The sequence below is a fragment of the Leucoraja erinacea genome, chromosome 31 (genome assembly GCF_028641065.1).
Source record: "Leucoraja erinacea ecotype New England chromosome 31, Leri_hhj_1, whole genome shotgun sequence".
NCBI lineage: Eukaryota > Metazoa > Chordata > Chondrichthyes > Rajiformes > Rajidae > Leucoraja > Leucoraja erinaceus.
Window position 1 is genome coordinate 22146920 of NC_073407.1, and position 27693 is coordinate 22174612.

Below are 27693 nucleotides of genomic sequence, written 5' to 3' on the forward strand. Positions count from 1 at the left end.
ACTATGGGTGCTTGTTACTACGGAGTTTGTGCATTCTCCCTGTAACCAGTGTGAGTTTTCTCCGGGTGCTACGGTTTTCTCCCATACTCCAAAGATGTACAGGTTTGCAGGTGAATTGACCTGTAAAATTGTAAATTGTCCCTGGTGCCTGTAGGTTAGTGCTAGTCACTGGTTGGCATGGACTCGGTGGGCCGAAGGGCCTGTTTCCAGGCTGTAACTTTACAAATTAGACACAGTGCTGGAGTAACTCAGCGGGTCAGGCGGCATCTCTGGAGAAAACAATGGGTGATGTTTTGGGTCGGAATCCTTCGTCAGACAGAATTATATTTTGGAGATTTGATCTATTAATCCAGACAGCGCAGTTATGAGCGTAGGGTTCTGAAGAACGGTTCCGACCCAAAATGTCACTCATCAGTTTTCTCCAGAGATGCTGCCTGGCCCGCGGAGTTACTCCAGCATTTTCTGTCTACAGTAAAAATCTGTTTTGTATACAATGTAGTAAAATGTTAAGCATATCATACTAATTACAATAATGCAAAATTTAGAAAGGAGATGAGGAATTTCTTTAGTCAGAGGGTGATGAACACGTGGAATTTATTGCCACAGACGGCTGTGAAGTCCAAGTCATTGGGTAGTTTTAAGGTTGAGATTAACAGATTCTTGATTAGTCAGTGCGTCAATGGTTATGTGGGGAAGGCAGAAGAATGGCGTTGAGAGGGAAAGATAGATCAGCCATGATTGAATGGTTGAGCAGACTCGAGGGGACAAGCGGCCTCATTCTGCTCCTCTGACTTATGAAGTGTAAGAATAGTACATGCAACAAATTGTACAGTGTAATGAATGTAATGTAAGTATAGTAACATGACGGCTCTGTTTGTACTGAGGTAGTATGCAAAGAGTCGTCACGTTCCGGTGCCATCTTGTGCCCTTTGTTTGAAGGTTTTTAAAAATGTAAAATCTTATCTTGGCCTTGAGGCCCGTTGTCCTGGTGAATGTACTGGGTCGGTGTTGCAGTGGTCAGCCTGGCAATGCTGTCAATGTTCTCTACTGCTGCTCTGCCATGGTGAGGGAAGATTAAAGAAAGAACTTGAAAAAAACATTAGACAGCATATTTCTTAAGGGGATTAAATAAGCTCTTGGAATGGAAAAATGTACAGGTCTGTGTTGCATCCACATGACAATGCACATTTCCAATAATGAGCAATAAAAAAATTAATGGACTGAATGGATTTCTTTCATGCTCAGTCTGCCCAGTTCATTGTTCTATTATTAATGTTTTATGTGTCATTCATAACTGTCACTGTATGTCGTTGTCACTTGCGAGCGGAGCACCAAGGCAAATTCCTTGTATGTGAATACTTGGCCAATAAACTTATTCATTCATTCATTCATTGACCTGTTGCTCATATTTACAAATGATGATCCACCTGCAACAGCACAATCGGGGGAACTGCAGAGGTCTCTGTAGATTTGGTGGGGTCCAAATACACAGCCAAGATGTGGAGATGAAGGCAGGAAAATGGGGTGAGGAGGGAGAGATAGATCAGCCTTGATTGAATGGTGGAGTAGATTTGATGGGCCGAGTGGCCTAATTCTGCTCCTATTACTTACGGAGGTATAATTGTAAGGGGCAAAAGAAGGGGGGAAAAGTTAGCCCTGGACAATGGGAAAGGAGGATGTAAAATAACAGGTATTACATCTCCTGCGGTCTCACAGGAAGGTGAGATGGACAGGGTAGCTAGTGTTACTGGTATTGAATGAGTGAATCAAAACATTCCAGAGGGAACAGTCCCACCTCAGAAGGATATATCATGATGGTTACATTTAACATAATGCTGCTAGAGCTTCCCTTGTACCAGACTATCTGAATTGCTAGGCTTTCTAGGCATTCCTTAATATTTCCGAATACAACTAAAGGACTATGATGTGTATTTCAAAGTTCCGGCAGTTTTCTGTTTACTTTACTTTAGAGATACAGCGTGGAAAATGGCACTTTGACTCACAGAGTCCGCGCTGATCAACGATCACCCGTACACTAACACTATCCTACACACTGGGGACAATTTACAGGAGCCAATTAACCTACTAACCTGCACTTCATTGGAATGTGGGAGGAAACCGGAGCACTCGGAGAAAACCCACGCAGTCACAGGGAGAACTCCGCAAAGACAGCCTATGAGGTCAGGATCAAACCCAGGTCTCTGGCGTTGTAAGGCAGCAACTCTACTGCTGCGCCACTGTGCCGCCCTGTTCTGTACTCCCTTTATTTAAACCCCCTTTAGACATAAAAATCAAAAGTTGCAAGCTCAGTTAATATATTTAATACAGCATCCTAGAAAGATACAAAGTGCTGGAGTCTGCATTTTTTTTTTACCAGCATCTGCAGTTCCTTGCTTCTACATACAGTCATAGGCACATGTAGAATAGATTAAGATTTTAGTCAGCCAAGATCTTATTGAATGTCCAAACAGGTTTGACAGACTGAATCATTTACCCGGGTTCTCATGTTCCTTAACTATATATTTTGTTCAAGTTTTCTGCTTTGTTACCTTAAGTTTATAGAAAACCATCGGGGATGTGGAGAAGTTGCTTTCCTGTCGGGGATCAAATTCCAGAAGGAAATTCCACTGTCAAACTAAAAAAATTCTTGTTGCTCTGAAATACCCCTCGCATCCTCTTGCGACTCCCACTGTTTGGGAGAAATCTGGGCTGAAGCTCACAGATGTGTAGGGGGGAACTGCAGATGCTGGTTTACACCGAGGATAGACACAAAATGCTGGAGCAACTCAGTGGAACAGGCAGCATCTCTGGGGAGAAGGAATGGGTGACGTTTCGGGTCGAGACCCTTCTTCTGACTGACTGCCATATGTCAGACTGGCTCACATATGTTGATGGACGCTTTCAAGGGGCAAGGACACATAATGCTCATTGTACAATTAAGAGTCTGATAGCTGATTGTACAACACCAATAATGATTGTGTTTACAGTTCTTATTGCTGCTGCAATTAAGAATCTATTTGTTCCGTCGTTGGTACATATAACAATTAAACACTCTTGACTCACGGCAAGAGGTCGAAAGATTGATAAAGTGCCCCACTATGTCTTCAACTGCATTTTGTTGTTTTTCTGATTGGTTAAATAAACTTTAAAGTATTATTCGCATCCAGACCAATAAAGAGACATTAGCCTAGAAATTAGAACCATTCTCACGAAGTTTAAGGAAATGTTAAAACGTCTTGGCTTAAATTTAAAACTACAAAAGTGAGACTGATGTATGTGTTTTGCAGGAGTATTTAGGATTACAGAACAAAGGTGGATAAATGGAGTACAGATACACCTATAGCCCATTTGAATGGTTTGAGAATCGAACAAGCTCCTCAATTAACTGTTTTAGTCCAACTGCTATTGTCTTAGTATTGGTATTGTATAAGTCATACTATACATGTATACAATCAAGCCATACACAAGTACAACACATAATACAGCAAAAAATATCAGAGTGCAGAGTATATTATTACAGCAATATAGCTATAAAGTGCAGATAAAAAAATGCTTTCAAGCTTTTGAACTGTTTGCCTGATGGGAGACGGGGGGGGGGGGGGAGAGAATGACCAGTGGTGGAAAGTGAGGGTATGGTTCTTTATATTGTTGGTTGCTTTCAAGGCAGTGTAAGGTGTAGACAAAGTCCATGGTAGGATGCTGGTTTGTACGATGGAATGGACAACATCCACAACTCTCAGCAGATCCTTGCAGTCTTGGGCAGAGCTGTTGCCAAACCAAGTTGTGATGCTTTCTCTGCTGCACTTGCAGAAGTTGGTGAGAGTTGTTGGACACTCGCTGAACGTCCTTAGTTTTCTGAGGAAGTAGAGGTGCTGGTGTGCATTATTTGCCATGGGTTCAATGTGGGTGGTCCAGGACAAATCGGTGGTGATATTTATACTTATATAAGCTTGAATCACTTTATCATTTCCACTTTGGCACCTCCTTTCCTGAGGTCAATAACTAGGTCCTTTGTCTTGCTGCTATTGTGGGGAAGTTTGTTGCCCTGACACCATGCTACAGAGCTCTATCTCCTTCCTCTATTCGCTCTCATCATTGTTTGGGATCCGGCCACTACGGGTATCATTTGCAAACCTGTAAATGGAGTTGGAGCAGACTTTGGCTGCTCACCCGTGAATGTACAAGGTTGTTATTTAATTGATGTCTCCCCTTGTGTAGTGATCCCTTAAATCAAATACCTGTACAGCATAAGTAGACTCTTTCAGATTGATACTTAACAAGTCATGTAACGAGGACTGATCTAGACAACAGCTATTTTATTGAAGACAGTCAACAGTACCAGTACCTCCTGTATATCGGCAAGACAAAACGCAGGCTTGGCGATCGTGCCGTTGAACACCTCCATTCAGTCCGCCTTAACCTACCTGATTTTTCACACAGAGAGTGGTGAATCTGTGGAATTCTCTGCCACAGAAGGTAGTTGAGGCCACAGTTCATTGTCTATATTTAAGAGGGAGTTAGATGTGGCCCTTGTGGCTAAAGGGATCAGGGGGTATGGAGAGAAAGCAGGTATGGGATACTGAGTTGGATGATCAGCCATGATCATATTGAATGGCGGTTCAATCCTGAATGTGGGTGCTGTCTGCAGGCTCGAAGGGCCGAATGGCCTACTCCTGCACCTATTTTCTATGTTTCTACCCCTGACATCAATCGGAAGAAGGGTCTCGACCCGAAAAGTCACCTATTCCTTCGCTCCATAGATGCTGCCTCATCCGCTGAGTTTCTCCAGCATTTTTGTCTACCTTCGATTTTTCCAGCATCTGCAGTTCTTTCTAAAGGGCCTGGCCCACTTTCACAACTGAATTCAAAACCTTTGCTGTGTTTAAAGGACAAAAAAAAAAATCAAGATTGTGGTAATCTACGAACTCCCACGACCCTCCACGACTATATTCACAAACTCCTACGAGTCTGTCTACGAATTCCCACGACTATTTAGATGCCCTCCTTGCGTGTAAAAAGTTGCAATTTCTTTCATCCCGACCATTTATTTACTCGTGGACATTATTTATCGGGCTGGAGAAAACGTCCCGACTAAACTATGCCTACGGCTAGCATAACGAGCCGCTACGATATATCTACGAACTACAGCAACCTCCTACGGACTCGTTACGAACATTCTGCGAGTTTGAATCCAGGGGAAAACTCGGGAGAATTTGTGAATTACCTTGTGAAAGTGGGACAGGCTTTAAACATCCAACTTTAAATATCTTCTGTCCTATGAGCACACCAAGAGCCAAAACGTATTACAACAGGCATCCTGGGCACTTACGGGAATAACTATCACCATAGTCCTATTTATACTTGAACTGAAAGGGAGAGGGTCCTAAGCCTAAGAACAGAAAATGTTGCAAACATTCAATAAATCAGGTGGCATCTGTGAAAAAAGACACTGGTAATGTTTTAGGTCCGGGACTTTCATCAGTACTGTACTAGGAAAGAGAGAAAAACAAGTTGGGGGATGGGATGCGTAGAACAAAGGTATCCCTGATAGGGTGTGTATCTCCCGCCCCCCCCCACCCCCGCCCACTTTATCCCCTTTGTTTCAATGATTAACCATGCATTCTTTTGAGTCCGACAAGATTGCTCATCCAAATCAATTTCCTCACAGTTTTCTCAAGCCAGCGATCAAACTGGAGAACTTTTGCTGTATTATCTCAAGACCGAGTAAGTACTTCCAAACATGCAGATGGAAACTGATTATGATATGCAGTCCTGCAATATATTCTTATTGTTGTACTGCAATTGCAACAAGGTTCAACAAACTGAAACAGCTGCTTTATCTTCATGTTAATTTTGTATTTCATGTACAAGATCAGACAAATTCCACCGAACACCAACTTTGAAGATTTTCACTATTTAAAAATATGCTCTTTTACTTTTCTTCCTTTTCTCCTGAGAATTTGATTGTTGGTGAATCATTAACGTTCATAATTAGTGTTTGAACATCTTGAAAAATTATACCTAATTGGGAGAGTGAATAGATATGCAAAGGGTCGATTATGCCTTTATTAGAAACATAGAAAATAGGTGCAGGAGTAGGCCATTCGGCCCTTCTAGCCTGCACCGCCATTCAATATGATCATGGCTGATCATCCAACTCAGTATCCCGTACCTGCTTTCTCTCCATACCCCTGATCCCTTTAGCCACAAGGGCCACATCTAACTCCCTCTTAAATATAGACAATGAACTGGCCTCAACTACCTTCTGTGGCAGAGAGTTCCAGAGATTCACCACTCTCTGTGTGAAAAAGTTTTTTCCCATCTCGGTCCTAAAGGATTTCCCCTCTATCCTTAAGATGTGACCCCTTGTCCTGGACTTCCCCAACATCAAGAGAAATGTCTAACTGGACATTTATGAATTTTGATGGCAATTTTGTCATAATATACAGCTGACTACAATTAAATCTGAAGTTGGAGTGAAAGTGTTGACCTGAAATTGGATGGGTGACAGAATATAAAGACCAATAGTGAAAAATAGTTATTCTGATGGCATGTGATACCCACACGATAGATGCTGCCTCCCCCGCTGAGTTTCTCTAGCATTTTTATCTACCCACAAAGATCAATATCAGGTTACAACGATTCATCCTATTTAAAAATGATATAGGTTATTGCCAAACAATGGCAAGTTACATGTCCCAGAGGTAAATGACACAAATGAAGGTGGACCTGCACACAGTGTGGATGGAAACACAAAATCATTAAAGGACATTAAGTAAATAAGTAAAATCATGATTAATCGATTTAAATAATAGGTTTATTGTATTGTTTACAGTGTAAGATGTTTATATATTGTGTTGTGCGGCTGCAAGTGAGAATTTCATTGTTCTATCTGGGATATATAACAATAAAAAACTCCTGACTCTTAAATCCAAAGGCAAGATCAAATTTGGTACTTATTGGTACATTATTATTCACTTAACGCCAACTACTGCGAACTACACTCCACTACTATCCTCACTCTTTCTTCTTTCTCTCTTTTCCTTTCTCTTTTTCTATTATAGCTTAAAGTTAAAAAAAAAAGAAGTTGTACAAGAAATGTAATATGTTGCATATTATGATTAAGATGTATGTACATTGTTTCTAATTTAAAAAAAAAGAGAAATAAGATCTAATTTGGACGTAAAAGAAAGATAGATCAAAGTTCTTTCTAAAGAGTGAAAGTCAATGAGTACGAAGAACGTTATTCCCTTATCATGTATCAATACGCTGTAATCATGTATTGTCTTTCTGCTGACTGGTTAGCATGCAACAAAACATTTTCACTTTTCCTCAGTACTGGTGACAATAAACTAAACTGATTGAGATCACAAACGGAGGGTAAATTAACATGCCATAAGAGGACATTGAAAATAAGCAAAAAGGATAGAATGCTGTCTAACCGTCCAGTGGACTTGGAGATCATCAAACCCACAGGGCAATGAGTCGCGTGCAGTATCTTTCGGACATTTGAGACCCACTTTACATGCAAAATTATTCTCTTTTTTGTGTGCTGATATTTCAATGCGTGACACTTATAGAAAAATGTCACAAGACATTTGCTACATTATGTTAATCACTACAAGATGTTGAACCTTGAGGGTCTCCAGTCTGGCCATACTTCTTTGGAAATCTGGTTGGTGTTTTGGCAAAAGCAGTGTGTAGAAGCTTGGTCAGATGTTGTTTTTTTATGAATGCAATGAATCTGAGCAATACACTGTGCCAAAAGTTGAAATATTGATCTTGATTACCGATTGTTCCTGATATTTCATTCCATAATTTGATTGTTGACTCTCTATTTATTATCTTCTGGTTTTTCCAATAACTTAAAAAAAATCATTCCAATAAAAGGAGGTAGCGTGGTAGAGCGGTAGAGTTGCTGTGCCAGAGACACCGGTCCAATCCTGACTACGCATGTTTTTCTGTAAGGAGTTTGCATGTTCTCCCCATGACCTGCGTGGTTTTTCTCTGAGATCTTCGGTTTCCTCCCACACTCCAAAGACGTTCAGGTTTGTAGGTTAATTGACTTGGTGTAAATGTAAATTGTCCCAAGTGTGCGTGGGATGGTGTTAATGTCGGTGCTGACTCAGTGGGCCGAAGAAGGGCCTGTTTCTGTGCTGTATCTCTGAACTAAACGCCAAGTTTACAGTTGCAGTAACCATGATTTGGGAAATTGCACAGGTTTTGTTGATCACAACTGTCCAGAGGTTTATCTGTTGCGTTTAGTGTGTCTCCAAAGCTGCAGCAAGAAATTCATTGTTCACAGTGAATATGACAATTAAACACTCTTGATATGAGATGTGAATTATTGATACAGCCTCTCAAAATAAACTTCCGAACAACTAGTAATGATAAAACTCTTGCTCATTCTTGGTTGTTTCACAAGTTTGTAATGTTCAAGTTTCTAAATCATCAGAACAATTTAACCCCAAATTCAGTTTAAGATTAAGTTTAACCTCCAGTTTAAATTCCATTTGGAATATTTTGGAGGACCAAGAAACCAAGAACCAAGTTTAGTTTATTATTGTCACATGTACCGAGGTACAATGAAAACCTTGTTTGCATGCTATCCAATCAGAGAGTATACATAAATATAAACAATGAACAACAGATTTGTTCTTAAGATTGTTCTTAAGATTTCTGAAGAAGGGTTTCGGCCCGAAACGTTGCCTATTTCCTTCGCCTCATAGATGCTGCTGCACCCGCTGAGTTTCTCCAGCTTTTTTGTGTACAACAAATTTGTTCTGACAGTTATGGTAATAAATGCATTTTTTGGAGAATTATAAAATAAAATTGGAAAGAATATTTAAAATGTGGATCTTAATACCTAGTGCATGTTTGTGCAGTGGTGTCTCGGCATTCCTAGACTCCTAATTTCTACTCAAAATCTACAAGCGAAAAATAAAAAAAACACATTATATAGCTTCTTTGACATAAAGTGCTGCTAGGCTTATGGAACTAAGAACAAAGCAATAATGACAACATAATCTGGATTTAGTGATGGGGAATAAATGTTGATTAATACTCCTGGGAGTAGTTTCCAGATCTACTTCTAATCACAGTGGGGTCTTTTCCATCGTTTAAAGGGACACCTGCGTCCAGCTTTGAAGGGTCTCGACCCAAAACGTTACCCATTCCTTCTCTCCAGAGATGCTGCCTGTCTCGCTGAGTTACTCCAGCATTTTGTGTCTTATCTCCAGCTTTGAACATCGCACTCAAATAACTCAATTTCCAATAGTATAGCGATACAAAGATTATAGGTTAAAGTCTATTTTGGGGTGGAGGGGGGCTCAAATTTACAACCGGCTCGATCTGGCTGAAGGCTTGCACAATTAAATCATTTTGGGGGAGTGTTATTGGTTCCATATGTCTGGAAATGCTAATACAGCAAGAGTTCCACCTGAAAGGACAAGTTAACAAGAACGAAAGGAAGCAGTAATTAAATGTAACTTGAAAACAATGTTTCAAAGCACAAGAGGCAGGCGATCGGCCTCTCCGTGCTGCAAGCCAGTAGCTTATTTTGCCTTTGCCCGATGTAAGGGAGAGGTGGAAAAGCGCCATTATGTAATGGAGCCGCGACTTGGCGCCTAGAAGCAGCTCACTGACAGTGCAGCTCACTCTCCCGCCCACAGAGGCGAACAACTCCCCTCTGCCGAGGTGAGACAGAAGGGAGGGAGGGGGGGGGTCTCCAAAAAATCCCCAGCCAGAGTCCTCCACTCCGGGATCATTAAAAAACAAACTAACCCAACTGGGATCAATTTTCTTGCCGCTACTTAGTTTCGCTTTAAAAAAATACACACCTCAAACAGCGGGGAGAGTACGCCTGTATGTGGGGAGGGAGGAGGAGGGGGGTTGCCTGTTGCATGCTGGGAGTTGTAGTCCTCGCACGTTGAACCCCAGGCGCTTCCGGACGGGCGGGCGCTGGCGGAGGGGACTACAACTCCCGTCGGCGCCCGCGCGCCCGGCGCAGGCGCAGTGTCTCGGCGGGCTCCTGTCTGTGGCCGCGGAGGATGCACGGAGATTAGACGCGGGCGAAGCAAGCGGCCGCTGCCTACGGCGCTGCGGAGCCGCGGGGGCCAGGTACACACTCTCACATTACTCTTGTGTCCGTCGGGATGAGGTCGCCCAAGCCTGGGGGGGATGGGAATGGGAATGGGAGAGGGAGAGAGAGGTGTGTGGAGTTGGGGCACAAGGAATAGCTGGGGCCAAGTCCCGGTCGATACATTGTATCCAAGGGGCCGCCGTGTAACAAAGCGATTGCTACATTGTTTCGGCTCCACTCAGATCGCCAGGAACAGGGTGAATGTATCAATCTCCGCCCCGTTACAGTGTCTCCGGCTCCCGTGTGTCGAGCTCGGTCAACCCTCCCGAGCGGTCGCCAGTCTTAGCGACTAACCCGCGGGAGGTGGCCGTCCAGCCCGCCATCTTTTGTGGCCGCTCGGGAAAAGTGGGGAGGGAGGGAGGGGGGAGAGAGAGGGAGAGAGAGAGTTGGTGGTGGCGGTGTTGGGAAGAAGGGAACAGGACACAGACGCAACTCGCGTCCCGTCCTCGCTGCCGGGGAGGGAGGGAGGGAGCGGGTTTCTATACTACCGCCTGCTTCCTGGAGAATTGTAATCCGACTGGCCGTGGCGAGCGGGAAGTGGGTGGTCGTGCGATACATAAATGAATGATGGATACGGCTTGTTTGTCTCCGGGATTGGTTGCAAACAAACACACCTCGGTGTTTTGGGAGGAGCAGAGATTGCTTTCGGCTCACGGTGAGCCCCCAGTATTAAAAAAAAAACCCCAGCGTGAAACAAGTATTTCCCTTGTTCCGATTGTTGTGGTCCCAGACCCACCGGATTGGTGAATAAGGCTAACGGAAGTTCCAGCGATTTTAAATGTTAGTAGCCTTTTAAAGAACAACATACCAGTGATCAATCCCTTTCCGTTTGTTGGGGGCGGGGCACCTGCTCGCTTACGAAATAGTCCAAAGATAGACACTAAAAGCTGGAGTAACTCAGCGAGACAGACAGCATCTCTGGAGAAATAGTCCACAAGTGTGAATCGAAGACCCATCAGAGTCGTTAGTCTTGATCCGGATCAATACCAATAGCAAAGTGAATTGAAGCAGGAACTCCTCATTGCCACGCATCTGGGCAGAAACAGACTGGTTTCAATCTGCAACTGTGTACAGCACCCCCCTTCCCATCAGAACTGCCCCCTCCATCGACTGCTTTAAGTCTAGACTAAAAACTTATCTGTACTACCAAGCCTTTCCAGACGTCCTCTGAGCGAGGGCTATATGTATGTAGTTTGTTTGTTTATACTAATCTTATAACACATGTAAAGCACTTTGGTCAACGAGAGTTGTTTTGAATATGTTCTATAAATAAATGTGACGACTTGACTCTTATTAGTAAATACATCATTCTGTATCATTTATATTAAAAAAAAGCTATGTTCACTCTGCTCACCGCTCTCAAAATTGATGCCCTCTTTAGCGGCTTGATTAATCTGGGCACAATTCCACGATGTTTATCTAAAAAGTTCAAGAAACTAGCTTAATTTTTTATAACGTAGGCAGATTGTAAGAACAGGTCCTTCCAATCGCTCTCTACAGTTTGTATGCATCTTTCTTGTCAAAGTAGTAAAGCAGCACATATTTATTTCAAGCCTTTTTAGAGTTGGATGGTTGCTTGAGCAGATTCATGTTAATTTTGCAACTATTTGTTTGTGTGATCATTGAATACAAGTAGAGATTGCAGTCCCTGTGGAGAGGGTTGTTCCTGGTTACCAATAGGTTATCGATAACAACACCTTTAATTCACATCGGATGCAGTCCTGATGCTGTGTCTAATCGGAAAAACTCAATATACAAACAAACTTGTCAACTCCAGCGGGAGATGCAAACTATATTCATTATTTCAGATTCTGTTTTATGCCTCCCTAACCCAGACCTAAAAAGGGATCCATAAAACACTACAGCGCAGTAGAGGCCCTTAGGCCCACAATGTGTGGGCCAAACATAATGGCAAGATAAACTCTCAACCGGCATTTGATCCATATCCCTCCATTCCCTGCATATCCATGTGGCCATCCAAAAGCCTTTAAATATCACTATCCTATTTTCCTCCACATCCATCCCTGACAGAACATTCCAGGCACCCACCACTCCACAATAAAAAACTTTTGTCGTGCGCATCTCCTTTAAACGTCGCCCCTTTTATTGCTTGAGAACTGGATAAAGCCATTAATCCTTTGATACGGGTATCAGGTTATTATGGGGGGGAAGACAGGAGAAATGGGTTATGAGGGAGATAGATCAGCCATGATTGAATGGCGGCGTAGACTTGATGGGCCAAATGGCCTAATTCTACTCCTATCACTTATGACCTTATGATCCTGTTCTCCCAGTTAACCTTGGTTCACCTGCCGCACAATCTATGCTTTCCCCCCCCCCCCCCCCCCCCCCCCCCCCCCCCCCCCCCCCCCCCCCCCCCCCCCCGATCATTTTAATTGATATCCAAAAAAAGTCCATTCAACAATATTCAATATTCAACAATTTATTTTGGAAAGGAGATGAAAAATTTTGCACTTTTCCACTCTTGCCCCCTGATACTGGCTCAAAATAGCATGCTATAATCATAAATAAGAGATATTAGAAAAACTCTGAGGCAGGCAGCTTCTGCGGCAGGAGAAACAGAAATAATATTTCAGGTTAAAGACCCTCTTCAGCAGCGAGTTGTAATTATAAGATTGTGTGTCCACCAGATAGATTCTCCCTCCATCAACAGCACTTTTAAAAATATAGTTGTGTTGTTTTGTAAACATTTTTTTTGAAACATTGTTTTAAGTCAAAAAAGCTTGAGCAGTATATTTTAACTACCTACATCTAATCATTTAGTTAATGAGCAGAAGATGTGTTGTTCGGTTCTGCTTTATGGAGCAAAGCAGAACGGGGAGCTGTGGGACTTGTCTTGCATCCCAAGAGTACGTTGCTGACACCTTGCTTACTGACTTAGTTTGAACGTTTGCAATGAAAAAATCAGAACTGTGATGTGTTCATGTGAGACCGTGAGTTTTAAAAGCTATTGTTTGGGGATCACATTCTAAGATTCCGAGTTCAATGGAACTCAGATAATTCGCATCGTTAGCCTGGAATGTGAGTCGGGGGTCTAGAGTTGCCAGCAGGGTGTGTGTCCAAAGCCCAGAGGCCGGATGGTGGGTCGTGTGTTGGACCCTGGTACACAAGGGAGTCAAGAAATGTGGATACCCTTATGGGTATCAGGCTTCTATATATTTATTGTGTCCTTTAATCTCACCAGGTTTGCAAAAACAATTATTATATCATTGTGTGGGAAGGAACTGCAGATGCTGGTTTAAACTGAAGATAGACACACAAATAGGCAATAGGTGCAGGAGTAGGCCATTCGGCCTTTTCGAGCCAGCACCGCCATTCAATGTGATTGTGGCTGATCATCCCCAATCAGTACCCCGTTCCTGCCTTCTCCCCATATCCCCTGACTCTACTATTTTTAAGAGCCCTATCTAGCTCTCTCTTGAAAGCATCCAGAGAACCTGCCTCCACCGCCCTCTGAGGCAGAGAATTTCACAGACTCACCACTCTCTGTGAGAAAAAGTGTTTCCTTGTCTCCGTTCTAAATGGCAAAAGCTGGCGTAACTCAGCGGGACAGGCAGCATCTCTGGAGAAAAGGAATGGTTGACGTTTCGGGTTGAGATCATATCATTGTGTAACATGTAAGAGAAGAGAAATCAAGCTCTGTTTTGGGTGTTAGAAACTAGAAGCTGGAGTAACTCAGTGGGTCAGACAGCTTCTCTGGAGGGTATCAATGTGAGAAGATGTTGTGGAACTCGTCGGAGAGAGGAGAACTTCTTCAAAGTTGGCATACCTTGAGGAGATTTAGCAGTGGAGCAGACATAATGTGTCGTAAGAAACTGCAGATGAAGGTTTAAACCGAGATGCTGTCTGACCCACCGTGTCACTCCAGCTTTTTGTGTCTGTTTTGTTGTTAATAGGAATAATGTTCACCTGCCTGGAACATCTGCCAGTCTGGCATTAGCAGTCCCAAGGGTGCTGAATTATCAGCGTTTCACTGTATTTGATTTGAGGTTTGGTTGGGATTTTTTGATGTTTTTTTGATAAGATATCAGAGAGGAATTTGGTTTGTCTGAAGTTTTGTGGTTTTCTTGAGTGTGTGTGTGTGTCGTTTGCAGAGTCATGGGTAGCTTTATTGGGGTTTGCATTAGTTTGGAATTTGGTAATGAACAGGTTGCATCGTTTTTGGGTATTTGATTCCGGATGGTATTGTGGCCAACATGGAGCTTCAAATAATTGTAATGCATTTAGTGGGGTATTGGATGGATGGTGCTGCATTTGTGCTGTATTTGCTGGCTGGGTTGTGGTTGTTTCTCAGGTGTTTGGTTTGTGGATATTTGATTTATCGGGGTATTTCTGGGGTATTTGCATTGTAGCAGGGGATTGAGGGTAATTTGACGTGTGGATAGTTCTGACACTGCTTTTAGAGTCATGGAGTGATACAGCGTGGAAAACTTGCCCAACTTGCTCTCACGGCCAACATGTCCCACCTACACTAGTCCCACCTGCCCGCGTTTGGTCCAAATCCCTCCAAACCGGTCCTATCCATGTACCTGTCTGTTTCTTAAGCGTTGGGACAGTCCCAGCCTCAGCTGACTCCTGGCAACATGTTGTACACACACACACACACACACACACACACACACACACACACACACACACACACACACACACACACACACACACACACACACACACACACACACACACACACACACACACACACTGTGTGGACCTTTTGGAGCATTTTAATTGATATGATGAAAGTCATTAGTGATGAACGACTTGGATTGTTACATGACTTTTATGATAATCCTTTCCTGGTAATTCATAAGATAATTATTTTCTGGTTATGATAGTACTACCTTCAGGCTAAAGTTAGCATCGTGATGTTATCGCATCATGTATGGTCGTGGAGCACGGCGACACGCCCTTCGGCCCAACTTCATGCAACCAAGATGCCACATCTAAGCCTGACAATAGGTGCAGGAGTAGACCCTACGCCCTTCGAGCCAGCACCACCATTCAATGTGATCATGGCTGATCATCCATAATCAGTACCCCGATCCTGCCTTCTCCCCATATCCCCTGACTCTGCTATCTTCAAGAGCCCTATCTAGCACTCTCTTGAAAGTATCCAGAGAACTGGCCTCCACCGCCCTCTGAGGCAGAGAATTGTGTTTGGCCCAGCTTCCTTTAACCCCTTCCTATCCATGTACATATCCAAATATATTTTTAAATGCTGTTACAATACATGCCTCAACCACTTTCTCTGGCAGCTTGTTCCATAAACCTACCACCCTCTGAGTGAAAAAGTTGCCCCTCGTGTTCCTATTAAATCTCTCGCCTTAAACCAATGTCCCCAGGTTCTTGATTTCCCCTCCCCTGGGTAAAAGATTCTGTGTGTTCACCTTATCTATTCCACATGGTGTAGACGTCAATGGCTTTTTCTTTGTTGGATAACAGCTTTAGTTTATGCTCTGTGAATGGTTTCAGTTCTCATATTTCCTAATAGCCCTGTTGCTTTGTCATGTGCATTGAATGCCTTGTGAGATCAACAACAAGCCCGTAAAATACTTGAAGTTCCGGATATCATGAAATGCACGACCAAAATAATTTATCTTTGATGCCCCTCTGACTGACACAATAACCTGGATAATTTTGGTACTTAGAAAACGTAGAATCTGATGGTAAAATCCAGTATTCATTCTGAAGAAGGGTTTCGGCCAGAAACGTCGCCTATTTCCTTCGCTCTATAGATGCTGCCTCACCCGCTGAGTTTCTCCAGCATTTTTGTCTACATTCATTTCCAGATTTGTTTTCAATGTGTCCACCTTTCAGCAGGGAGCTACTCACGGTGCCCTCCATAATGTTTGGGACAAAGACCCGTCATTTATTTATTTGCCTCTGTACTCCACAATATGAGATTTGTAATAGAAAGCATCACATGAGGTTAACGTGCACATTGTCAGATTTTATCTAAGGGTATTTCTATACATTATAGCAGAAATCATAGTAGTGTTTATACATAGTCCGTCCCCCCCCCCCCCCCCCCATTTCAAGGCACCATAATGTTTGGGACACAGCAATGTCATATAAATGAAAGTAGTATTTTGTTGCATATCCTTTGCATGCAATGACTGCTTGAAGTCTGCGATTCATGGACATCACCAGTTGCTGGGTGTCTTCTCTGGTGATGCTCTGCCAGGCCTGTATTGCAGCCATCTTGAGCTTATGCTTGTTTTGGGGACTAGTCCCCTTCAGTTTTCTCTTCAGCATATAAAAGGCATGCTCAATTGGGTTCAGATCGGGTGATTGACTTGGCCACTCAAGAATTGACCATTTTTTCTGCGTTGAAAAACTCCTTTGTTGCTTTAGCAATATGTTTGGGATCATTGTCTTGCTGTAGAATTAACCGCTGGCCAATGAGTTTTGAGGCATTTGTTTGAACTTGAGCAGATAGGATGTGTCCATACACTTCAAAATTCATTATGCCACTACCATCAGCAGTTGTATCATCAATGAAGATAAGTGAGCCAATACCTTCAGCAGCCATACATGCCCAGACCGTAACACCCCCACCACCGTGTTTCACAGATGAGGTGGTACGCTTTGGATCTTGGGCAGTTCCTTCTCACCTCCATACTTTGCTCTTGCCATCACTCTGATATAAGTTAATCTTCATCTCACCTGTCCACAAGACTTTTTCCAGATGGTGAAACCAAAATGTATAAAAATGGCCTTTAATAAAATCTGACAATGTGCACTTTAACTGCATGTGATTGCAAATCTAACCACATGTGATTGCAAATCTAACTGCAAATCTCAAATTGTGGAGTCCAGAGACAAACATTATGGAGGGCACTGTATTCCCAGGATTCTAATTTTGGGTTTTTGGTCAAAGTTTTGAATACATGTAAATTCAAGTAATGTCCAAAATGCTAATGGAGTGTTCAACTCACAGCTAACCAAAACAAATAATTTTGTAGTACCTAGGTACATGTGACAATAAAGTACAATTGAATCTGGTGTGAATCGGAAATACATATTTTGGCACAAGCAGAGAGAAATGAATGACTGGCTTATCTTATTTTATCTTTGAAGTCCACCTAGAAATTAATTGAAAATGGCTACTCTACCACAGGTAGTTGAGATTCTTTATTGTCACATGTGCCGACTTACAGTGAAGAGGTTTTGTTAGACATACCTTCAAGTCAAGTCAAGTCAAGTTTATTTGTCACATACACATACGAGATGTGCAGTGAAATGAAAGTGGCAATGCTCGCGGACTTTTGTGCAAAAGACAAACAGCAAAACAACCAAACAAATTATAAACACAATCATAACACACATATTCTTTTACATAATAAATAATGGAAGGAAAAACGTTCTGTAGAGTGTTTGTACATGCTTCGGTTTTCCTTCATTGAAAACATTCTGCCTTTTTCTTCTTTAAAGATGGTCCCTAGATAGCACTTGAACCAAACTATCTCAATAGACCTTCCTTAGCTCAGCGTCTAATATCTATTGCGTAGGAAGGAACTGCAGATTCGGATTTCAACTGAAGATAGATACAAAAAGCTGGAGTAACTCAGCGGGCCAGACAGCATCTCTGGAGAAAAGGAATAGGTGACGTTTTGTGGAAGATGGACTAAACGCGAAATGTCACCTATTCCTTTTCTCCAGAGATACTGTCTGACCCGCTGAGTTACTCCAGCATTTTATGTCCAATATCTGTTCTCTTAACTGAAACGTCTTGAAGTGTTTTACCGTATTAATGGTGTGATGTAAATTCAAGATGTTGTATTTGAATGTTGTGATAAACCGTTTGCCTAATAGCTACCTCTCGATACCATCCACACTCTTGGGGGAATGATTATGTTTAAAAGGGAAGCATATTGGTCAACTGATACAGAAATTCTGTCTGTGTCTGTTACACAAGATATTAAAGTTGTCGTTCGACAGGGCGGTTATAGCTTTTTTTAAAGTTGGAAAGGGTCTTGGATGCCTAACTTCACAAGGAATCCAGGATCATAGAGAGGATTTAGTAAGGTGTTCCTAAAGGTGAAGGATTTTGTGAGGGAAGAAAAGAGTGTGTTTCTCATTAGAATGAACAGTATTTTACTTGGGGAAATTTGGGGAGTACTATTTCTCGTCATTAATTTCTGAGCAATCAGAGGGCGTGGCATTAAAACAAGGATAGAGAATTCTAAAGAACTTTTTGCGGGCGAAGAATAACTTTTAAGTAGATATAAATATAAAAATAACTAACATTTCAAACAAGAGGACATGACTTCAGAATTAAGGGACAGACGTTTAGGGGTAACATGAGGGAGTACTTCCTTACTCAGAGAGTGGTAGCGGTGTGGAATGAGCTTCCAGTGGAAGTGGTGGCGGCAGGTTCGTTGGTATCATTTAAAAATAAATTGGATAGGCATATGGATGAGATGGGAATGGAGGGTTATGGTATGAGTGCAGGCAGGTGGGACTAAGGGAAAGAAGTTGTTCGGCACGGACTTGTAGGGCCGAGATGGCCTGTTTCCGTGCTGTAATTGTTATATGGTTATATGGTTAACATGATCTGTGGAATGGGCAAAATATGAGTCTTTCACAGAAAGAGTGTATGTGTGATGGATTGAATGCAATCCAATGCTGCAATACAATGATGGTGCTTTTATACTTCACTATGGTTTATGGGAGGTTTTTAGGTTAGAAACTATCTCCAACAGCCCCACAAGGGATGGTGAGTGATAGAATCAGGATCATGATAATTGTTGATGCTAGTTCACACTGATGTTCAACACAAAATGCTGGAGTAATTCAGTGGGACGGGCAACATCTATGGAGAGAAGGAATGGGTGAAGTTTCCGGTCGAGACCCTTCTTCGGTCAACCTGAAACATCACACATTCCTTCTCTCCAGAGATGCTGCCTGTCGAGCCAGCACCGCCATTCAATGTGATCATGGCTGATCATCCTCAATCAGTACCCCGTTCCTGCTTTCTCCCCAAATCCCCTGACTTTGCTATTTTTAAGAGCCCTATCTAGCTCTCTCTTGAAAGCATCCAGAGAACCTGCCTCCACTGCCCTCTGAGGCAGAGAATTCCACAGACTCACCACTCTCTGTGAGAAAAAGTGTTTCCTCGTCTCCGTTCTATCTGCCCCACTGAGTTACTCCGGCACTTTGTGTCCATCTTCATGAGAGGTTGGATATCAAAGTGAAAGGTTGAGTTCCTCAAGGGTAATGGCATGAGGGACTGAATGGGCTTTATTTACCTCGCTACATGTTCTTTTACCCATTGAAATGCTGAGTATTTGTTCTGTATACTCAGCCGCATACACGTTGAGTGCAGATGGATGCAATCCCAAGTACTAGCTTCAGTGAAAAGTTGAACCTCTGTGCTCCGCAGTTCAAAACTGTGAACTTTTATTGCTCATCCTTCTTTTGCCCACGAGCGGCCTTTTTGAACTGTGCCAAATTATTCTGGGTTAGATCATAAGACATTGGTGCAGAATTAGTCCATTCAACCCATCGAGTCTCCTCTGCCATTTGATCATGGCTGAACTATTTTTCCCTCTCAATCCCCATTCTCCTGACTTGCCCCTCCATAACCTTTGACATCTTTACTAATCAAGAACCAATCAATCTCCATTTAAAAAATACCTACCACCTCCTGTGGCAATGAATTCCACAGATTTGTCACCCGCTGGCCAACGAAATTCCTCCTTGTCTCCATTCTCCGAATTATTATTATTATTCTAAGACGTACAACACAGATTCTTAGGCGGATTGCATCTTCTCTGCCGTATTTTTCCAATCCTTTTTCTCGTTAGCCTTTTTTGTCTTTTGCCATCTCTTCCATAAACTCTTTCCTGTATTTCACACCTGTGATGCCTGTGCCACCTCAGATTACTGAACGTCTGATACGAGAATCTGGGGCTAAGATCCACCTGGGTTGGGTTGGGTGCTCTAATTCATTGAAGACCTTTGAGCTATCTTGACTCGGACATTATCTTGCACTCTACGATATACCCTGTATCTGTACACTGTGGACGGCTTGATTGTAATCATGTATTGTCTTTTGGTTGACTGGAGAGCACGCAACAAAAAGGATTTTCACTGTACCTCGGTGACAACAATAACCAAAATTAATTCCAGATTAATCTGTGTGTCTTCTTTTCCTGTCCTGCAACAAACTTTGGCTATTTTTAGTCACTGGGTATTTCATAACCTTTTTAATACATGACACAATCAAACAATTGGGCATGTGAAGTAACCTACTGACAAATTTCGTCACGCAACTAGCCCGGTTTCCCTGTCAGTTCTTGTTGATAGCCGTGTGTTGCTGGCTGGGTGATGTTAAAACATCGTATGACGTAAAATTGCAAAAGGATTTGAGTATAGGAGCAGGGAGTTTCTACTGCAGTTGTACAGGGTCTTGGTGAGACCACACCTGGAGTATTGCGTACAGTTTTGGTCTCCAAATCTGAGGAAGGACATTATTGCCATAGAGGGAGTGCAGAGACGGTTCACCAGACTGATTCCGGGGATGTCAGGACTGTCTTATGAAGAAAGACTGGTTAGACTTGGTTTATACTCTCTAGAATTTAGAAGATTGAGAGGGGATCTTATAGAAACTTACAAAATTCTTAATTGGACAGGCTAGATGCAGGAAGATTGTTCCCGATGTTGGGGAAGTCCAGGACAAGGGGTCACAGCTTAAGGATAAGGGGGAAATCCTTTAAACCGAGATGAGAAGAACTTTTTTCACACAGAGAGTGGTGAATCTCTGGAACTCTCTGCCACAGAGGGTAGTTGAGGCCAGTTCATTGGCTATATTTAAGAGGGAGTTAGATGTGGCCCTTGTGGCTAAGGGGATCAGGGGGTATGGAGAGAAGGCAGGTACGGGATACTGAGTTGGATGATCAGCCATGATCATATTGAATGGCGGTGCAGGCTCGAAGGGCGGAATGGCCTACTCCAGCACCTAATTTCTATGTTTCTAAAAGACGTGTCGGGATGGTCTCATCAACTTTCATCTCTGGTTCAGTTTGTAAAGTAAGCACAGGCTCTAATTGCATGCAAAGGTACATAAAAAATGCTGGAGAAACTCAGCGGGTGCAGCAGCATCTATGGAGCGAAGGAAATAGGCAACGTTTCGGGCCGAAACCCTTCTTCAGACTGTGCCTCTAATTGCAAGCACCTGATTAACCTTGCACTCAACTGGTGGGCCTGGGATTTGCACATCGTCGGAGTTTACTGAGAATCGTGTTAGTCACCAGAGTCGGTCACTGGCTAATGTCTGGCTCCAAGCGTGCTGTAAGCAAAATAATTTATTGGTTTGCAAAGTGATTATTAATACCGTACCTTGGACAAAATCTCTTCCTTGCAGCAGACGGACTTTCAATGTCATGCTCAGTGCAGGCTGTTGGCACAAAATTACTGGTTCAATCCAGTGGCAACACGGTGGCGCAGCGGTAGAGTCGCTGCATTACAGCGCCAGAGACTCGGGTTCGACCTGACTACTGGTGCTGCTTATATGGAGTTTGTACGTTCTCCCCTGTAACTGCGCAGGTTTTCTCCGGGTACTCCGGTTTCCTCTCAAACTCCAAAGACGCACAGGTTTGTAGGTTATTTGGCTTGGTATAATTGTAAATTGTCCCTGTTTGTGTGTTGGATAACGTTAATGTGTGGGGATCGCTGGTTGGAGCAGACTCGGTGGGCCGAATGGCCTGATTCCATGCTGTACGTCTAAACTAAACTGAACAATCTCCAAACGAACAACATCTCACGTTGACCTTTGGTGTGATGCAGCGTGTATCACACCACTTGACCTCTTGTCATTTCATTCTTTTTTTGTTTTTTTTTTTTTTTTTTGTTTATTTTATTAGAAGTTAATACAGCACAAAACAGTACAGTGGGACCTAATTTTAGGTGCCAACTATGTAATACCGTAATCCATTCTATGTACAACCTCTAGTTTTATGTTATAAGAAGGAATTAAGCAGGACAAGAAAAAGAAAACAATAGAAAGGGGAAAAGGTGGAAAAATAGATGGTAGAGAGTAGAAAAACTCTTATATATATCACTAGTGAAGTGTGTATATAAATAATAAAAAAAAGGAAGAGAGAAAGTGGAAAGTAGAAATAGAAGAGAAGGCCCCTTAAAAGAGAATTTTTCAAATCTGTATTCGGAGATGTAGATCTATCCACGTCATGAACTGAAATCAGCAATCCTTACGGTACCGCTGCATCACATGATTCCAAAAAGTCGATGAAAGGAGACCAACTCCTTAAGAATTGGTCATATTTATCTATTAGTCGGAGTCTCATTTCTTCAAGGCGTGCTATGTCATTTCGTTCTAACGCGACTTTTTAAATTTTTACAGGTTGCACCGTGGGCGAGAGGTTGGAGATGGGATTTGAATCGGCTCTGGGGACCGTTGAGCAAGAAAGAGAGTCGAGAGGTTGCCATTGATGTGTAACGTGTCGTGGTGCCTACAGATGTCAGCAGCAGCTCCAGCTCCTCAGCCACTGGCCTCTGTTGGGACAGCTCTCGCTTTGTCTCCAGAGGTAATGAACCCCAACAAGCCTGGGCGAGTGACGAACCAACTCCAGTACATGCTGAAGGTGGTGGTGAAGACACTGTGGAAGCACCAGTTTGCTTGGCCTTTTCACGTACCAGTTGACTCGCAGAAACTTAACTTGCCGGTAGGTCATGGCTTTACATAGACGGCGCAGTTTGCCGTTGCGAAAGTGTCTCGATCAAAAAAAACCGACGTTTTACTTATTGCAGCTTCAGTGGTGGCTGGCAGGTTGACCACGTACGGTGCGGAAACGAGCAGGACTTTCGTCGTCCCAACCCCACCAAGGGCTGTAGTGTGTTGTCAGTCTCACGCTGGGGGAAGGATAGACACAAGGTGCTGGAGTGACTCAGTGGGTCAGGCGGCATCCTCTGGAGAAAAAGGATGGGAGATGTTTCGGGTCGGGACTAAATGTAGAGGGGAATTAACTGGTGGAAAGAAAAGGAATAAACTAGGGTTGGTAGCAGATGACCAAGGAAGGGTGGAGCTCATGGTTGGCTGGAAAAAAGGTGAGAGCTGGGATTCAAGGATGCGGACAGTGGAACTAGTAGGATGACTAGAGTGTGTGTGGGGGGGGGGGGGGGGGGGGGGGGGGGGGGGGGGGGGGTGGGGGAAGATGCAGGGGTTACTTGAAATTAGAGAAATGAATGTCCATACCACTGAGTTGTAAGCTGCCCAAGCAAAATATTCTCCAATGTATGTGTGAGTGTTGCCTCACTCTGACAGTGGAGGAGACCCAGGTCAGTATGGGAGGGGGAGGTAAAATGTGTGGAAACTGGGAGATTGCTGATAAAAGGGGTACAACCTGTCACTACAGGCCTCAATGCTGTGGTTATGAAAGGATGGGGTGATCCAATTATTGCCATTGTCTGGCGACTAGAAGGGAAATCCAAGCCAGATGACTACTCCTGATCCCAATCTAGTATCCTGTTGGCAAAATAGAGGAGAAATCCGGCAGAATTGCTCTTCCTGGTCACCGTTCAGTAACTCTTGCATCAGAGAACGGGGACATAAGCCAAGTGCCTGATCTAGATCAATGTCAAGGATTCTCCGGGTTAGAGAGTAAGATTCCTGCTTCTGATCACCGTCTGGTGACTTCCAGCTCAGCGGGTAAGGAAAGCAGCCAGAAATCCCCATTGACATTGCTATGAAGTGTATACGGGGAGACTGGATGAGGAATAGACCAGGGATGGAGACAATGAGATAGATGGGCGCTGGGGCCTTGTAAAATACTGATAATAATGAGCCTGCAGCTGGACAAGGTGACAAAATAATAAAAATATATCCTTGCATTAATAGCAAGAGATAACAATATGACTGGAAGGAAAAGCCGATATGGTTGCACCTGATAGGAACATTGATTTGGAATTATGTGATGGTTTCTGGGGTCTTGCCCGGGACAGGCAGTGACTCCAGACAAAAGCCCAGTCATGGTTCCCAGAGCTGCTGCAAGATTGAATTTTGGTGACAGTGCTTCATACAGGTGTGGTTGTACCATGAGATGAGGTGTTAAAGGTGGGGCGATCTTACTGCAGGCTGATAGGAGTATGGTGGCTATGGACTGAAGGGTTAAGATATATATTGTATTGGGTTTCCCCAAAACGTGAGGTTAGGATTCTCGGAACAGTTCGCTAAGGCATCTTTGCAGAATGTACAGTGAGATTGTGGAACATTGGAGCACAAGCTTGGGTTAAACATCAAACTGAGAGCTATCAGATAGTGAATGAAGAAAAGTTGGTGTTGGTGGAATGACTGGCTGTCGTTGTGCATCTTGGATGATGTGACATTGCCGGCCAAGGACATCACAATGCCAACTTGTAGGATGCACTGAGGAAGCACTCAGCCCATCCAGATGGAAGGTGATCATGGTACCATTATAGTTCACAGGTGTTTTTGTTATCACGTGTGCAAACACAGTAACGTTCTGTACCTACATCCAGCGCAGTGAAGTATTGCCATGCCCAAGCACATTAGCAAAGTGTACAGAAATAGTCTACTGAGCCCGCATGCAAGAGATGCCTTGTTCTGGCGCTATGGGAACTTCACTTCACTCCCCCCCCCCCCCCCCCCCCCCCTGCAGGAACTATACAGCAGGAGGTGCAACTCCAGAGCCAATAAAATCATGGGAGACCCCTTCCACCCCTGCAACGGACTGTTCCAGCTGCTACGGTCAGGCAAACGCCTCCGTTGCCATACGGTGAGAACGGAGAGGTTGAGAAGAAGCTTCTTCCCTGAGGCCATTAGGACCGTAAACTCCTATCTCACCTGGGACTAACTTTGCTGAACCACTCTATTGCTTTTTTTTAATTTTTTTTTTTTTTTTTAAATTGCTGTTTTTTTTCCCTTTTTCCTTCCGCCCACAATATTTAATATGAAAAAGAATATGTGATTCTGTTCCATTCTGTTTGGAGTTTGTTTGTTTGTCTTTTTGCACAAAGTCCGCGAGCATCGCCACTTTTCATTTCACTGCACATCTCGTATGTGTTTGTGACGAATAAACTCGACTTGATTTTCAAAGTCCAGTCCGCGCTCCAAGTGTAATGAGCGCTGCCCGAACCTGGCAAGCCCCAGGCTGCTGTGGGCCTCCAGCCATCGCCTACCTTGGATGTGTGGATTCTGAATACCTGCTTAAATGAATATCTCATTCCTCCTTGGAAGGAGATTGGACCTAATGAGAAGTGTCAGTTGGTACCCAAATATGTTTAATTTGCTGTGCAAGGGTGATGATCTGATTGAATAATGGCAAAGTTAGATTGTTAACGAGTATGAGGTTACTATGCCTCGTGCATCGTTAGATATGGAGGTTGGCTGGTCAATAACTGTGGGCATAATGCATTAATGTACAATAAGTGTACAAAATCATGAGAGGAATAGATCGGGTAGACGCACTCTCTTGCCCATAGTGGGGAATCTAAAACCATAGCACACGGTTTTAAGGTGAAGTGGGAAAGATTTAATAGGAACCTGAGTGGTAACATTTTCACGCAGTGGCTATGAAACGAGCTGCCAGAGGAGGTTCTTGAGGCAGGTAGTATCACAACATTTAAGAAACATTTGGAAGGGTGCATAGATGGGACAGGTTTGGAGGGACAAATGCAGGCAGGTGGGACAAGTGTTGATGGGACATGTTGGTCGGTAAGGGCAAGTTGGGCCGAAGGGCCTGTTTCCCACATATATGACTCTATGACTTTAATACGGGTTCTCAGTTTTCTAGCAGGATGTTATATTATTTTCTGAATATCCTTCCTTCCAGGATTATCACAAAATCATCAAACAGCCCATGGATATGGGCACGATAAAGAAAAGGTTAGAGAACAACTATTATTGGAGTGCCAGTGAATGCATGCAGGATTTCAACACTATGTTCACCAACTGTTACATATACAACAAGGTAATGCATCACCATATCTTTTATAGACATATCCTTATTTCCCATTGATTATCTGCACATCCTTTTCATTTTGTATCTGTCCCCTTTTGAGTTGGAGTTAAGAGACTTGTCACCCGCCGATCCATAAAAACCTCACTCGGTGACTAACACTCAATATATTCAATTCTGGATTCTTTCCCTTTGGGGAGGAGCTTAGTTTAGTTTAGAGGTACAGCGCTGAAACACTGAGTCCGTGCCGACCAGCGATCACCCTGCACACTAACAGTGTCTGGGGAAGGGTCTCGACCTGAAACGTCACCTATTCCTTCGCTCCATAGATGCTGCCTCACCCGCTGAGTTTCTCCAGCATCTTTGCCCACTCTGCACACAAACGTTACCCTACAGACTCGGGGCAATTTACAATTTCTTTTAACCAAAGCCAATTAAGTTACAAACCTGTGGGTCTTTGAAATGTGGGAGGAAACCAGAACTCCCAGAGAAAACCCACGAGGAGAACGTACAAACTCCGTACAAACAGCACTCATGGTCAGGATCCGACCCAGGTCTCTGGTGCTTTAAAGCAGCAACTCTACCGCTGTGCCACCGTGCTGCCCTGTCCTTTAAAGTGAAGGAAAGGATAAATTCAAAAACTGTGAAAAGTGTCCCTTGGGCTTCCTGAGCATTTCACACGAGCGAGAGTAAATAATAAATAATCTAGGCCAGTCCATTAAAACCAGCGTGGCTGGGAATATTCAGTCCGTGCCATAGTCTCAGAGAGGGGAAGTCACCTGATAGTTGCTAACCTGCTGTTTTCTTTCACTTGCTAACAGATCGGCTGCAACTTTCTAGAATCTGTCTTTCTTATTTTGCAGTAACAAATAAAGTAGCACATTTGTTGATTTCAGTCTGACATTCTGGATGGGTGGATTCTTCTCCAAAGTGGGGAGCAAATTAGGCGTGGGTCTTGGTAGAACATCATGTAGCATTTTTTTTAAAGTGGCAAAAGGCAAAGAAATCAGAGTGAGGATTAAACAAAGTGGGTTGTTATAATCTGGAGTGCAATTGTTGAATGAATGATGGAATTAGTTTCAATAGCATCGATTGAAAGTAATTTAGATACATACTTAAAATCCAGCAAGGAAAGGGATGAATTAAACAGTAGATCCTAATAGCTGCATCAGGGATGTAGAAACTTAAGGAAGGGGAACAGAAGAAGACCATCTGGCCATTTGAAATGAATCTGTCATTCATCAGACACAGCTGAATTTTCACCATGTTCCCACGTCCCAGAAATCTGTCAATGTCTGTTTTGGATTGTCGGGGAATTTACTTAAAGAGTCGCTGCCGGAACCAGAATTCGAGGTCTGCGAGGTTTTTTTCATCATGGAGAGCCAGACTCACTGATATCATGTTAATAAAACCTCGCAAGCTCGAAGTCGGGTTCCGGCAGTGTTTCTTTAAGTAAATTCCCTGACAATCTGGCGTGATCAGCAGGATCCTTGTTAAATGGCATCCAAGACAGTCGTTTAAAAGAAAAACTACAATTAAAAACTGAAAGATTAAATGTAAAAATTTTAATGTTACAATTTACAGTTGTTTAAA

General features: G+C 43.2%; 1 protein-coding gene across 2 annotated transcripts in view; it reads left to right on the forward strand.

Moving 5' to 3' along the window:
* Positions 1 to 9969: 9969 nt before the first annotated feature.
* Positions 9970 to 27693, forward strand: part of LOC129712109 (bromodomain-containing protein 3-like) — a 42239-nt gene continuing 24515 nt past the window's right edge. For both annotated transcript variants that reach the window (XM_055660310.1, XM_055660311.1), the window contains exons 1-3: positions 9970 to 10119; positions 22527 to 22848; positions 25975 to 26112. In XM_055660310.1, the coding sequence (XP_055516285.1) occupies positions 22615 to 22848; positions 25975 to 26112 (372 nt within the window). In that variant the 5' untranslated portion in view covers positions 9970 to 10119; positions 22527 to 22614. The remainder of the gene's footprint in view (positions 10120 to 22526; positions 22849 to 25974; positions 26113 to 27693) is intronic.